Here is a 15996-nt window from a genome sequence, read left to right as displayed (position 1 = left end):
TGTTGTCGGATTTTTTATACAAATAAAAGACCTCATATATAAATATATTAATTGGCTTATTGCTTACGATTTCAAAAGAAATGTTTACAAGACTTATCAATGATCACTGTAAGTGTCAATCATTTATTTCCTGACGCATCATAAGGTTCGCTACTAGTACGATAATACGATTACAAATCGTTTTACACATTGCATACGATACATATAATTATATAACTAATATACAATATTACGAAGTGCATCGTTTGTATCATACAGTTATAGGATAACCCATTTATACCCATTTACTAATCTTTTGTTGCTCAGATATATAATATTTATACATTGATATAAAAATATGCCGCTTTAAATATTGAAATTATATCAATATTATTTCCGCTATGATTGTACCACTGCTAGAGATAGATTTTCCCTTTTCCGTTGCAATTTATTAATATACGTAGCTACTCTATTAGTATGTTTTACTACATTGTTACTCTGTTCTTGTTTTGTTGTCTCCAAATCAGAGGAAGACCTTTGATAGTAGAACACTGCAGCTAGCATATCCCACACACTAAACTCTGGCCAAAGTACATCAGCAAAATAAATGCAACTGCAAGTTGTCTGGAATCAATTTGATAAGTATAAGGATTGATTTTTGATAAATTGTAATAAATTTGATATAATAATTTTATAATTATTTGTTCAAGAAGGGAAGTTTTATTTGACATTTGATAAAAATATATCTGTACATCTATTTATATGAAATATATACATCTAAAAATAATTTGTATAACAAACGTTTTGGATATTTAAGAATAGGTTTGTTAATTTTGTTTTAATGCTTAGTAAATTCTTGAAAATACTAACAATATTTTAAGCATTGCAGATTGAATAACTATTAATTATAAACAACTTACTTGCCACAAGAGGAAGTCACTGAAACGGACCTCCCCAGAGGTGCGAATCAATAGATCAGGTTCAGGAGAACAGTTAGTATACAAACATTCTGACATTAACTTTTCACTAATATCTTCTGGAAGAATATCTCCAGCTTTAACACCTTCAACGACATCTTTAACTGCGTGTGTTATTTCATCTCTAGCTAAAAAAGATTAACTGTATATGGAATGTTTACTGTAATTTGAAGTCATTAGGAGATCAAGATTTTTACAGGTATAGGCAAAAGCCACATTGAGGTATGCTTTGTTATTATCCTTAGTAATGTACATGGCTTTGGTAATAGTTTGGATAAGATCTTCGGGCAACAGTGATAAATTTCCTATTACGCGAATACATACACCATGTTCCATCAGCATCTCCCTAAAATTGTATGAGACCTATGTGGAATTATATTTTCAAGATACTAATTATTAATAAATACAACAGGCAATATAGAGTTTGTAGTTCTTCATTAGATATATTATACAACTGATTATCAAAACTAGACTCGTAATATAAAATATACATACCGCTCATCTAAAACTCTTTGAAATTTTTGTCTGGCAAGTTCCATAAGACCATCTACTTCCTTTTTACTTCTCTTAAAATTTTCTATACTAAAGGCATACACTGTTACTTCAGGTATACCAAGATCTAAGCACCATTGTAGTGTTTCAGCAAGTTTATCAAATCTGAAGATTAAAAATGCATTTCTCAGTCATATTAATTCAATATAAACATTACGTATATAAATTCTATTACATATTTTTTTACAGTACTGACCCTTTAGTGTGTCCTTCCACCTTTTCAACACGTTTCTTATTTGCATAACGTCTATTACCATCCATAATAAATGCTACATGTTTTGGAACACCTCCACTTTTTATAATTTTAACAGCCAAAAACTGAATCCAATTCAAAGTATTTTCTCTTATCCAAGACATAATTTTATTTTACTTCACAATCAATAGGTTCTATTTAATCACGTAATTTCTACTGTCAGTGTTGATTTACAAAATGATAATTGAAAAATGTTCAAACATGTGATTCTTATGAAAAAAGTTTATTACATTTAATAATTCAAAATTGTACAACAATTATTATATTATTGGCTGTTAATACACTAGAAAATGGGTCTCAATTCATCTTTACGCGAAATCATTAGCAAACAGTTGCAAGTGACTGACGTGACACAACTAAACCCCACAGAGGACAAGGTACACGTCGAGAGTATCAAATCACCGACACGTATCTCATTTACTGTATGAACAAAATTCAGAAGGTTCTCATCGGTTCAGATGTAATTCTAAGCGGTAAGGAGCATCGAAATATTTTGAAGATTACATGAAAATTTCCATCACGTATCGCCCATTTTTAGGTTTACTGGAATATTTCCGGAAATATCGAAGATCTCAGAAATTTTCATATGCTACCTGCGCATGTACCTACAATTCTGTCCGATATTTTCTGGGTTACCATCTTGAAACGTATCTCTCCATGATTCCTTCTTTCCGGTACTTGTATTAATGCGCCTACGATTGCATCCAGTAACTTCCCGAAAAATAGTATTTTCTTTTAGCTGCAAGAAAATCGCTGTTTTGATAATGTTATTAATATTAAAAAATTTATTAGTAATAATATATTCCAGATATTATGAATTTTTTTCCCTCAGGGTCGACATTATTTTTGTCGGAAAGGGTGCTGCTATTTAGGGCACCACTGAAGGGGGGGGGGCTGATTATTCAAAATCATTTTTGATAATTTACGCAAATAGTTCTAAAAATTTAGTACACAGACTCTCAGTGCACACATACAATTACAGCGTAATAAGATGTATTATATATTTCTTTTAATAAACTCAAGTCCTCAAATATTCACATGTGACACTTTCTTAAAACTACATAATTGCTAAGAGCGAATTATATTCAAAATAATTTTTTAGACTGATCAGTAACGTAATTTATATAAATTAATTAATTTTCATCATTATTAAATGTACTTTTGATTAAGTATTGATGGCCGATACAACAAATTCCAATAGTATAGGTTAAGATTATATGAGTAGTAAGTAGTCTTTATTGTTTACAGTTTATATCCAACCAATGTTTTAAACTCGGTTTAATTATTGAATTCCCATATTTAGGAATAAGTATGGAATATATTAGTAAAAATTCACAAAGATTCTCATCGCCCTCTACTTTGATTCTCTCGACGATTTGAAAATACACTTGTAAAAACATTTATCTACCCGCTGCAATACTTCATATAATGTATAGTAAATATTTTAGAGGTATCGTCAGCATCGGCCCATGAGATCTCAAAAAAATATACATTCTTCAACTATTCACAACTCAGGTTGATTCCACAATAATTTAAGTGAATCATTTTTCGTAAAAAAGCTAGCTTATCAGACACAAATTATATTGAAGCAAACAAAAATTTTGATATGTATTTTTAGATATAAAATTAAAAAAAAGGTTAAAATATAGAAAAAAATTTTGAATTTAATGATCTTGTCAATAGACCCATGGTTCCCGAAAAAGTATCTACGTTCCTGGATAACGAAGAGAAGGGAGTGTGGCGCGTGGGTCGGAACTACTTTTCGCAGTGGAGGTGAGCGTGCGTGTTCGTGACGCGGTCGAGGGCTCGCAAGAGAGAAATGAAATCTGAAATGGTAATGCCGCGCTATGACCCGAAAAAATAAATGTTTCTCTTGGTCTGTGAGTGAATAATCGTCGATTCGCCGAGCGGAATGGAGGCCGGCGTGTCCAGGAACGAGGCCGCGATAGCACCAGGTAACAAATGAGGCCGATGAGGCACCCTGACCGTCCGCAACGGAGAGAGCGTGTACGCGATTTGTTCCTAACCAGCGTTCCTTTATTGCAGAGCTGTACTTCCTGATCGCGAAATTCCTGGCGGCCGGGCCCTGTCGAGAGATCGCAACTGTGAGTACCACTCGAATTAAAGCTCCACATAACTACCCCGATTGACACTCATGAAAAATTCACTTTTTTCAGACGCTCAAGCGCGAATTAGAGCGGGCTAAGGTAAGACGATTGGTTTGAGTTGACGTTTTGCCGGGGGTCACTGTACACAGCTAGTGGCTCCACATGGTTTGCACGTGGTTTCTGCTTGTCAAAACATTAGAATTGCAAGGTCGATGACCTCAATTTTCGACGTGCATCCGATGTTCGCGACCCCCGCGATTTTGACCCCATGAATCAGTTGTCATAACAAAGTATCTTATTTTTGTGCAGATTTTGCCCCAGAGGGTTGATTGGGAGGGAAATACCCATAATCAGACATTTGAAGAATTGGTAAGTAATGACTTTGCGTTCTTTGTGCTTTGTGTCAATTGCGCATTGATGACTCTAGTAATTAGGTCATTATGCACCTTTTCCTCGGCGTTGAGTTATTGAAAAATGGATAGGACGCATCTCTAAATAGTTCATTCTTTGAAACTGTCCTTCCACGGGCAAATAACGTACCCCTATCGGGATACTACCCCGTTCCTATCCCTTCTGTAAATTTCTCCCTCCTAAACTTAGCATCGCTATTGCACAAGAGATCCCCCACCACTTAAGAAATCCACCAATGATCTCTTCTCTTCGGCCATCTTGTGCGAACTGATCAATGAATATATATGTTCACGGCTTATTTATAGAAACAGGTCTCATGCATGATGTTAGCGCCATCTGGTGTGCTTATGCTTTGCAGGATTCTCTGTGATTGGTTAAGAGAGGGAACTACTTTAATCAGGATTTAAAATCATGCCGGGGAACAAATATTCTGACCTTAACGTTTCTCTCTTCAATTATACAATAATAATGCTAAAGAAAGATATTATTGGAATGTGTCAACATTTTTTGGATAAATGATATGTAATTTTATAATCAAAAGCTTATATTAGATTATAAGTTGTATGGCTTTTATTTGTACAAATAATACACTAAAACTATAATTACTGTGAAAGAGGATATAAATTAATAAGTCCTTTTTCTATATGTATATGCCTGCTGTTCTTGTTTTATCGATTTGATATATTCTTGAATAATTTTTGCATGTAAGATTCTTGCTAATTAAAGTTCTGTACGTTATGATGGTTTTTAATAGGAAAGAAAGTATCCTCACCTGGGAGAAAATCATTTATTGCAAATATGTGCACGTATTGGACCTGTATTAGAAAAAGAAGTACCACCATGTGTACCTGGGGCTATTTCCTTACTTGGGGCAGGCAGGCAGTCCTTACTGCGTACACACGCAGGTAGTACCATTATTAAAATATCGCAGACATATGGCAGCTCCTTTTTATATTATGGTAATTTATATATTACGTTATATTAACTGTAGATTTATTACATCAAATACGTGGAGTCATGGCATACTCTGGAAGGCTGGGAGGAAAGCCTTTCCTCCATCTTCCATCCAGTACGTTAACTCACAATATTGGTAAGTTGTTACATATGTTATATTGTATTGAAGTGTACAATGATGATCATGATATTAAATGTCATTTGAATGCTGGTGTTCTATTCCACAGTCCGTGTACTCCAGGGAAGAGAGAATTCAGGTCCCCTCAGTCGACACGAGGCAATTCAAACAAAGTTTTACAGCAAAATGCAATTATATCGACATACGCTGGGTCATTTGTCTGCAGTATATTGTGTTTTATACGATCGAACTGGCAAATACGTCATAACCGGTGCTGACGATCTACTGGTTAAAGTATGGAGTACCATAGATGGACGTTTGTTAGCTACATTCAGGGGTGCATCTGCTGAGATCATGGATATTGCAGTGAATTTCGATAACACTCTCTTAGCTGCAGGAAGTTTAGATCGAATATTGAGAGTCTGGTGTTTTCAAACAATGTCTCCTGTGAGTTTAGCAATTTATTTTGTACTTTGCAAAGAAATTGTTTGATTATATAAATTTCGTTTTTAAGGTGGCTGTTCTCTCTGGACATTCCGGTATGATCACTTCCGTAAACTTTTGTCCTATTTCTTGTAATGGCGTGAATTATCTGGTATCCACAAGTACTGATGGTTCAGTAGCATTTTGGCCTCATACTAAGAAACCTAATGAGAGGGCTGTTTTTCAGTAAGTATATCGTACCATTATTTTCATTTGATTTATTGTTTCATGGAAAGAAGAGTGTATAAAAGCATAATTTTATTTATTTTCAGGACAAAACCCATTCAGTATCATGAAAAAATGAGGCCTGGTCAGGCGCAAATGATCTGTGCATCGTTTAGTCCTGGTGGTGCTTTCATGGCTGCTGGATCTGCAGATCATCACGTGCGAGTTTACGCAATGTTGGGTGATGAAGGTCCGCGTCGGGTTTTAGAAGTCGAATCACATTCCGATACTGTTGATAGCATTCAGTGGGCACATAGCGGTCTTAAGTTTATATCAGGTTCTAAGGATGGTACTGCAAATGTCTGGCATTTTGAACAACAGCAATGGATGCATAAGCGTCTCTTAATGACTACAAAACTACCTGGGTATGTGTGCTAGGCTTAAATGATTAACATTGATCATATTATTAAATTGCATTAATTTAATACTTCACGTTATATTTATACTTTGTGGATACTATTGATTCTCTGAGTGTACTGAGAATAATTATTAAGCAAGTATTTCTACTGTAACATACATACTTGTTTTTCAACAGTGAGCCAGAAGGTGACGATGATTCAAATAAAAAAGCAAAGGTTACAATGGTTAGTTGGGATGTCAGTGATGAGTGGGTTATCACAGCAGTGAATGACAGCTCACTGAAAGTGTGGAATGCTAAAACTGGAGAACTGGTTAAAGTTTTACGAGGCCATAAGGATGAAGTGTTTGTCCTGGAATCTCATCCGATGGATCCTCGAGTCATATTGAGTGCTGGGCACGATGGACAGCTTATTATTTGGGATGTGTTGAACACAGAGCCTATAGCTTGTTTCCAGAATTTTATCGAGGGTCAAGGCAATGGTGCTGTATTCGATGCTAAATGGTCACCAGACGGTACGATGTTAGCGGCAACTGATTCTCATGGCCACTTACTGATGTATGGATTTGGATCTGGCATTGAAAGACTGAAAATTGTAAGTTATATTATTTTATCGTTGCTATTATTAAATTAGCCTTTCATGGATACAAAGTAACATTATATTTAAATGTAAAACGAAGATATTGAGAATCTTGTGGATTTTTTTATTATAGGTTCCAAAGGAGTTGTTCTTCCATACAGATTATAGACCGTTAATCAGGGACAGCAATCATTACGTTCTGGATGAACAGACGCAAACAGCTCCACATTTAATGCCACCGCCGTTCCTCGTTGACGTAGACGGCAATCCTTATCCTCCAGCATTACAGCGTTTAGTTCCGGGTAGAGAGAACTGTAGAGGAGAACAGTTAGTTCCAAATATTGCTGTTGGTGCCGGAGGTAAATGCTAAATCATTATAATACACTTTTAGAAAAACAGTTATACTTTTTGCAAATTTTACTGTCCGTCTGCAAATTGGTTCTCAGAATATGTAATCTGTCACATAGGAATGCAAGAAGTAATAGAGGGCCTGCCAGTACCGGAGCCACGATCAAACATAGACAGATTGATCGAGGCTTTAGCACAGAGACAGAATATTAATGCTGAGGGTGAAGTTGCTGGAGATGAACGCGAAGATAATCAGGGAGATCTACCTGTTCGTCAAATAGCTAGTCCTCGTGGCAGTAGACCAGGTTTACGAAGAGCTGGCGATGTTGAAGGTGTTAGACAGAGCAGTGGCAACTGGCAAAGAGATAATACAACACCTTGGAATAAACCTATACTAGCGAAACCTGTAAATCCTGCAATACGCGAGACTCACTTCAGACAACTGTGCGTTCACTTTCAGTATTGTTGTATAGGCCATGAAGTTGCTGTAATAATTTTATCGCGAGAAGTAATCTTTCAAAGTTTTTTTCAAAAGTGTTCAATTTTTCAGCAACGCAATGGCAGAGATGGAGTTAGAGAATTGGAGACGTGAAATGCGACGAAGACCACAGCCTATCTCAAATGCTATAGCTGCTCCAGGAGGAATTGGAGGACGTCTTGCTAATCGTAAACGAAACAGAGGTACTCGCCATGGTTATAGAACTAGGGCTACCAGAGGCGAAGAACAAGAAGACGACGAATACGACGTACGTTACTTGGCGAATTATTATTATAGTTATTACAATATTAGCTTGATTAAAATGAACATAAGTCATACTATGCCCGTATAGAATGTGGATAATGTGGGAACAAGTGCAAGCTCAGCAAGCAGTAATAGCAATGACTCCACTGCCCATGAGGAAGATCTGTGTTCGGACAGTTCAACCTCTGACTCTAGTAGCGAATATTCTGATTGGATTGCGGATCATGGATTAAATTTGGAACCGCCTAAGAGAAGTAAACGGAAACCTGTTAAAAAAAGATCGGTGACACCACCTAGCGATACCGATCGTAGGCGAAGTCAACGACCTAGAAAAAAGGTAAAATTGTAGTTTTTGAGAAAACAGCATGTTCCATATTGATTCACAAAATTATCTACATTCTTCGCGATCGTTTAAATAGATATTGACAGTTCCAAATGGCGTGCACGAAGTTCCTGAAGCGTTTCGGCCATCAGAATGGCTTACAGAAGTTATACCTCGTAAAGCGCCATACTATCCGCAAATGGGGGACGAGATAGTGTACTTTCGACAGGGTCATCAATTTTATTTAGACGCAGTTAGAAATAAACAAGTCTATGAACTTGGTCCTCGATGCGAGCCATGGTCCAAAGTGAATATAGGAGTAAGTACTGTGAAATGTAGTAAGGTTTATTGCAACTTAAAGTTAAGTAGTAAAACAATAATGAAAATTAATATTCTGCAGCCACAGGAATTCGTGAAAGTCGTAGGTATTAAGTATGAAATACGTCCTCCGCGACTCTGTTGCCTTAAATTAGCTGTGATGGATGAAGACGGTCGTTTAACTGGAGATAATTTTACAATAAAATATCACGACATGGCAGACGTACTGGATTTTCTCGTTTTACGACAAACATTCGAAACGGCATTGGCACGCAGTTGGTCGGAGGGCGATAGATTTCGATGTATGATAGATGACGGCTGGTGGATGGGACAGATTCAGTCGATGGAACCCCTGGACGAGAATTTTCCTGAGTCCTTCTTTATGTGCTTTCGCGTAAGATGGGATAACGGTGAATTTGAAAGAATGAGTCCTTGGGATCTCGAGCCTATTGACGAAGACAGTAAGTATTATAAAACCGTTCAATTATGCTGATCAAGAACAAAATGGAACCAAGATAACATGAGGCATTTCCCGTGCGTGTCAATCATTTTATCAAATGAGTGTGTACATTGTTGGATCTGGTACAGGACTACCGGCAGAAGTTGGCGGAGCAGTTCCTGTACTGCCCGAAGAGATACAGGCGACGTTATATCAACCGCAGACAGAGGAATGGCCGATGGGTGACAGGGAAGCAACATGTCGTAGGATTATTCGCGGTTTGGATCAAGTTATGAGTCTGGCTATAGCAGAGCCATTCGTGGCTCCTGTTGATCTCAATATCTATCCCACTTATGCGTTTGTTGTGGAATATCCTATTGACTTGTCGACCATCAAAGCTCGGTTTGAGAACCATTTTTATCGAAGGATTACATCAGCTCAATTTGATGTCAGATACTTGGCGACTAATGCTGAACAGTTTAATGAGCCGCATAGTCAAATCGTTAAACAAGCCAGGATAGTTACGGACTTATGCCTACGTATTATTAAGTAAGTGATATTCATTGCTCACTTAAGTTTTGGGTACATATATTTTTTTAATAAATGTAATATTTAACGAATTACAGAGAAACTATAGAGATTGACGTTCCGGCCGTTTATCACCAGCTGGTAGATACGTATCATTCTTCTGATACGGATGGAGATGCTGAAGATGACAAAGACAGACCGTCCACGAGTACGCAAAAACCGACATCAAGTAGAAACTTACGTTCACAGGAAATTTCGCAGGATTGGAAACTAGCCTGCCGGCAATTATTAGAGAGTCTATGGCAGTGTGAAGATTCTATACCTTTCAGGTAAATTATATGATATTAATTATTCTTGCATGTGGGTTTATAACGAAGAACAATACATCTTATGGGACATATTTGTTTGATATAGAGAGCCTGTGGATAGATTAGAGCATCCAGATTATTATCAAATAATTGATACACCGATGGATATGCGCACCGTCAAGGAAGATCTTTTGGGAGGAAATTATGAAACTCCATTAGAATTTGCCAAAGACATGAAGTTGATATTTACCAATAGCAAAAATTACAATACCAATAAGCGTTCGAGGGTGAGTCTTGATTCAAAGTTTAATTCGACGCTAGATATTACCTTTTAATTAGGAATTCTACAGGTACAACAATTATTTTTACTGTAGTATTTTTTTTGTTCACATATCATCAAACATTTTATTTGTCGTTCTCACATTGTGGTAATTGGCCACTTACCAGAATGTAGATACGAATGCATGTTCCTGACAATATCATTCTATTTGTGGAAAAATGATTTATTTCTCCGCTTCAATTTTGCTACAGATACATGCGGTTTTCTCTTAATTTTTAATTATAAAATCATTGATACTAGTGACGATAAAAATGTGTACTTACATTGCTGCTTGATGTAGACACAAATTCTGGTAAGTCGCATTCACCTACCGTCTCGTTGTTTAAGGTCACATCTTGAAATTCGAAATAGCGATAGGAATTTGTATATTCCAAAATGTCAGTCATGCTATGAAATTTTTTGTCTATTATATTTTTTTTTAACACTGTAGATATACTCCATGACAATAAGGTTGTCAGCTATGTTCGAGGAACATATACGAAGGATAATTAGCAATTGGAAATCTGCGAGACGGCGTATCGAGAATGCTAGTAGAAACAAAGGAAGAGCAAAGGGTAAAGCACAGAAAGGCAAAGTCCGCTTGACAAACGGAGCTGGTGAATATTCATTATTTATATATATCTTCATTGATAATTCGTAAATTACTTTTATATTTGTAATTCTAGGCCCTTCGAAAGCAAAATTAGTTAGTAGCGACGAAGATGAGGATGTAAATATTGAGAATGACGAGGAGGAGGAGGAGGAAGAAGAAGAGGAAAAGAATAAGACACCTGTAAAGCAAAAGAGGACAGTTCCTCAAAACTCTGATGGTCCAGGTGCATATCATCCTCATTTTAAAGAAACTTAAATTTTTTGCATGTCCTTTTTGAGCCAAGATCATAATTGTTTCTTGATGATTACTTTAGGTCCATCAAGAATGACAAATGGCCACAGCAAACGAAATGGCAGCGCATCACGTCCCACGATAAGACTTCGCATTTCTCGAAATGCAGCAGCGAAAAAGACGAAGAAAAGCGACAGTGACGGAAGTGAATCCGAGGCATCAATGGAGAGTGAAAGTAGCGACAGCGCGCCTATGCGAAGAACTAGAAGACGTAATAAAACAATGAGTAGTGGAGGTGGTGATAGTGATTCGGGAGACAGTTATAAACCCGGAGGTCGTGGCAAACAAACCCGTAAGAATCGGGCAAAAAATAGTAAAGTTTCGAAACAGAACAAGTTAAAAGCAAAATCCTTTGTAGTAGCAGACGACGAGGAAGACGAAGATGAGGAAGATCAATTCCTGGAGCCTGAAACGACAGACGAGAGCGAAGAAGAGGTCGTGCAGAGGAATTCAACCAGGTCTCGGAAGTTGGCACCGGTACAAGAATCCGTACCGGAAACAAAGGACGAATCGGAGGAAGAAAGAAGCAACAATGCACAAAGTGACAGCGACGAAGAAGACGAAGCACCGCAGCAACCTTCCAACGCTTCGGATTCGGACTCTGATGAGGATTCTGATAAAGGATTCGAGAGGACCAGGTCCCAGAGGAAGGCACGGATGTCTAGGGACTCCAATAGCCCAGAAGCCACGCAGCACTCCCGACGTACTGGGAAACGACCACGTTACAACGAAGAGAGTGACGAGAGTGGAACGATGCCAGTTAGAAATCGTCGTAGAGTTAAACGGCGCTACTATGCTGAGGAAAGTGATGAGAGCTTACACGAACCCGGCATTAGTATAAGCAGTAGAGGGCGGGTGCGCAAGATGACAGCACGCGCACGTGCCTTTCTCCTGGAATCACCCTAGCGGCCTTTTTCATGCTAGTGCAGGTAAATGTATACTTGAGACTTCTTAATAAGATTTTCTAGGAATGTCTGAAGGGAGTCGCAGAGAAGACGGTGACGGTGAAATTTAATTTCTTTAAACAATTAATTGCGAACGTTATGCGTCGTAGGATACGCGATGTTTATTCTATGGTGTGATTGTGTCTTTGATTGGATCTTTCAAGAAATTATTAAACACTAATGGTCCGTTAAGTGAAGTGTCGCGTGAGTAATTACAGATTACAAATTTATGAGTATCGTCCATTAAGTTAATACACATTTATTAATTAACGTACTATTTAGGAATGTGTGATGAATAATGTCAGAAGAGGAAATGAATCTTTTTATCCTTGCAACTTTAACATGTTCGTTGAATGCTCCTGACGTTGAAAATTCAAAGAGATCTAATATCTTCTTAATATTATCTTAGAAATACTTTTAGCGCACTTTGGCGTAAATCGCATAACTTTTACAAGTCTTTCTATTCGTTGTCACGCATAGAGACACATGATCGCATGGAATAATGGAGATCATCGATATTGCCTAAGGTAACCCGAATGAGGGGTTTGAGGCGTGAAAAATCCAAGCATCGCGCAGAGTAAACAATTCTGGAAAAACATTGCCATTGAGACCTCCGTCGCTTTGCTTAACTCTGCCAAAACGCAAGTGGAATAAATAACCATTGTCTTTTTAAGCAGCTACATACGGTAGTCATTTAATATTGTAAATACGATTATAATTCATATTGACGTAATCGCGACACTCGCGAAAATCAACTTCAACGAAATAATTACTGTAAATGGAATCAGCAGAATGATAACGTTGCAATTTTTTAACGGAGTTACTACTGAAAATAATTCGTACACCGTTTCTCGTCATATGGACATTGCAGATGAAATTGCTATATGAACTTTAATGCAACGATGCTTACATGAATTCGTGAAGAACTTTAGCAAAAAAAAGTGATATCTCATCAACCACTGCGTAACGACGACCTCTGTGTCTGTAATGACACCACTTGAAATATTGAGCATTAATGTAAATTATACATTTCGTACCAGGTACTTATCTGTAAAATAGAATTAATTTCCTTTTGTAATACAAGATAGATGATAGTAAAGTTAGGTGTGCGGCTGGCAAGGCGAAAACAGACGAGGGGCAGTGTCTTTACGCATTGTAATTATTGATTTAAAAGAACACTGCCACGAGCGTATAGTAGGAGACAAAAAGTGACGAGTAAAAAAAAGTTCTGATGAAACAATTTGAATAAATAGAAAATGTGTTGCTAATAATTAGTTTATTGTAACTGTTAAGTCATTTGATACGTCTACGTTAGGCGGGAAATGTTTCAATAAGTTAGGAGATAAACAGCATAACATGTAAATGCTGCAATGTAAATTTTACGGAGAATCTGATAACATTTATGTTTAAGACCAATGGCGGGCAGGACTGTTCGCCTTCTGGAATCCATACTTGTTCTCATGGACACGATATAACTGCTGACGAATTGTTATTTTCTTCAATTTCCTTCAATCTTTTTAGCAAATTCAAAGTACCTCTACAATCCAAAATGCGTGAATAAAAGGAAATATATAATAATGCAAGCATACAGAATAGTATCAATTATGATGAATGGGCGAATTGTTTGATCTTATTTTGCTATTTCTTATGTGTATAGGACAAGCGTATGTAACATAGATCTACTTGCATTATATATTTAATGTATAAAATTTATGGATTGAAGTTTAAATCAAGAAGAAAAAAAAAATATGGATTACGAAAATAATGTTTGTGCACAACTATTGGAAGTCTTGACTGTCTCAAGCCATTGTGATATTAGCTTAAGAATATCGGATATATGATAATGATAATATAAATATTGATAACTAGGGCTACGATGGTTATTTTTTTAACAAGGCATTAACTGAAAGGGGCAGCATATCACGTAGACTCCGGTAGCTCAGACGTCGTTCAACTGAGACTGTTATCATTTTATAATACCGCTACCTTTGTCTATTATGATTGTGTTTAAGCGACAATTAACGTAGGGTCTAATATGGTGAACTACTTATTTCTTGATTTAATGTAATTTTCCGTATATAAGTCTCTTCAATGATTTAATTAGACGAGTTAGTGACATTCATTAATAATAATAATTATTATTATAATTTGGACTAGCGCACGTTTCCACGGTGGTTCTAACGTTGACAACACAACCAGCGTGTTTTGTTTATGTACAGTATAGTTTTGCGTCCCACCGCTACTAATAAAAACTTACGATACCGTTTGATAACGATAACCTGTATCAGTTATCTCACCACTAAATTCTCATTCGTTTTGCAAACAATCCAAGGAAATCGAGCGATTTCATTATTCAAATTGTTGAAAAATTGTTGCACCGCCCATTCTTCACCCCCTATTCTCTTTTATGATAATTTAATACTGACGCAGTATAATTTATTTTTTATTATTATATCATCACTTCCGCCATTAGGTCCAATTATGGCGAAATCTGGATAACACATAAAAACAACCTACCTCTTCTAATGTTAGACAAACTAGTTGCTGCTGTAATAAAATATTTGATGATTACCCAAATAGAATAACAAATGGATGTCACATCTTTTTCTCAACACTTGGTTCCGTTTAGAGTACGAGTTTTTATTGGGGAGCTTGAGAGTAAAAAGAGGCCGCCTCAAGCGTAAGAGCCTCTTAATCATTTTAGTGGTGTATTCATTACTTTTTTTTTCAATGATATGAACTTCAGTCAAATTCCAAGCGAATGTCAAGTATAATAAACTCTAGTTAAAATTAAAGAAGAAGGCATCGTCCACTATATGTTTTATGTAATAGTCCTCTCATCGTACCGATTACATGTTTTACATGAGTTTCTGCATAATACATCCACTTAAAAACATACTTAAAGTAACTTCTCTTTTGGTATCTCTTTCATTGTACTCTTCTTCTGTTTATAAATGATTAATCATTGATCATCGCAATAACGCAAGTTTGCGACTTTATTTCCCAGTAAATAAGCAACTTAAATTAGATTAGGTCTTTCATTATTCATTCATACAAATGATTCTCTTGCTCTTTCTCATAAAATAATTTGAATCGAATAATCATGATTTGCAAATCGCTCGTATTACCTGATAACAGATGAAGTGAACTATTATTGCAGGGCGTTTGATATAACATATCAACATCCACTATTCATCGTTTCAGTCTGTCAGTTCGGTACCACGTTGGTATCCTTAGTTATTCTTATTGATTAATATTATTATTATATTCCGGATAAAGGTACGATTGCGTATAATAGCGTGTACGTGTGTCTTCTTTATTAGTCAACTTAACAATTTGTACAAGGGTGGACCACGCGCATTTTTATCATCGTCAGGAATAACGTAACAGGAATGTTGGTCCTTACGAGATACAAGTTTAATGTATTTTCATAATTTCCTTCTTCTTTTTCCTCACTATTTATATTATACGATATTATCATGACGATATGTCACGTGTACAATAAATCTTACTATATATACTACGGATGACTCTATTCTCGCGTTTTCAATAATTTATTTAAATACACAAGCGAGCCAAGTAGATATACAAATTTTTGCGCGATATAATCTTGCAACCAACACCGTACAGCGGTTTTCCTATTACGATGAGCATAAATGTTTGTGTTTCATTTTGCGAACTCGACTACTACGTCATAATTATGCGATGGCATTGTCGCTCGGTTGTTTTTTTTGGTCTCCTTGTATATTTACATACAAGGAGCGAAAAAGTGACGTGTTCAGCGAAATAGAAAGAAATGTAACATTCATCCTCCTATGTAACTCTT

General features: G+C 36.5%; 2 protein-coding genes across 11 annotated transcripts; one reads left to right on the top strand and one right to left on the bottom strand.

Annotated features, from left to right (window-relative positions):
* Positions 1 to 93: 93 nt before the first annotated feature.
* Positions 94 to 4539, bottom strand: LOC107269781 (dehydrodolichyl diphosphate synthase complex subunit DHDDS). 3 transcript variants are annotated; one of them, XM_025087143.1, is made up of 6 exons: positions 4316 to 4539; positions 1705 to 2500; positions 1452 to 1613; positions 1154 to 1302; positions 900 to 1084; positions 94 to 603 (listed from the first exon to the last, which is right to left on the bottom strand). In XM_025087143.1, exons 2-6 carry the CDS (start codon positions 1863 to 1865, stop codon positions 379 to 381), a joined length of 882 nt encoding a protein of 293 aa, XP_024942911.1. In that variant the 5' UTR covers positions 1866 to 2500; positions 4316 to 4539; the 3' UTR covers positions 94 to 378. The 3 variants fall into 3 exon arrangements, with proteins under 3 accessions (XP_024942911.1, XP_024942912.1, XP_015599506.1); XM_025087144.1 differs by lacking the exon at positions 4316 to 4539 and adding an exon at positions 3008 to 3130; XM_015744020.2 differs by lacking the exon at positions 4316 to 4539 and having other exon boundaries at positions 1705 to 2784.
* Positions 3442 to 15604, top strand: LOC107269773 (PH-interacting protein). 8 transcript variants are annotated; one of them, XM_025087141.1, is made up of 24 exons: positions 3442 to 3716; positions 3808 to 3866; positions 3939 to 3968; positions 4179 to 4238; positions 5035 to 5185; positions 5272 to 5370; positions 5462 to 5799; positions 5867 to 6021; positions 6108 to 6425; positions 6596 to 7013; positions 7132 to 7357; positions 7466 to 7790; positions 7882 to 8092; positions 8177 to 8425; positions 8508 to 8729; positions 8811 to 9189; positions 9305 to 9716; positions 9794 to 10024; positions 10110 to 10290; positions 10624 to 10635; positions 10774 to 10939; positions 11009 to 11158; positions 11249 to 11518; positions 11585 to 15604. In XM_025087141.1, the coding sequence occupies exons 1-24, from the start codon at positions 3674 to 3676 to the stop codon at positions 12130 to 12132; spliced, it is 5253 nt and encodes a 1750-aa protein (XP_024942909.1). In that variant the 5' UTR covers positions 3442 to 3673; the 3' UTR covers positions 12133 to 15604. The 8 variants fall into 8 exon arrangements, with proteins under 8 accessions (XP_024942909.1, XP_024942906.1, XP_024942904.1 ...); XM_025087138.1 differs by having other exon boundaries at positions 7897 to 8092; positions 11249 to 15604; XM_025087136.1 differs by having other exon boundaries at positions 11249 to 15604.
* The last annotated feature ends 392 nt before the right edge of the window (positions 15605 to 15996 follow it).

Source organism: Cephus cinctus, unplaced genomic scaffold (assembly GCF_000341935.2).
Source record: "Cephus cinctus unplaced genomic scaffold, Ccin1 Ccin1_scaffold0690, whole genome shotgun sequence".
Lineage (NCBI taxonomy): Eukaryota > Metazoa > Arthropoda > Insecta > Hymenoptera > Cephidae > Cephus > Cephus cinctus.
This window is presented reverse-complemented; position numbering and strand designations above follow the sequence as displayed.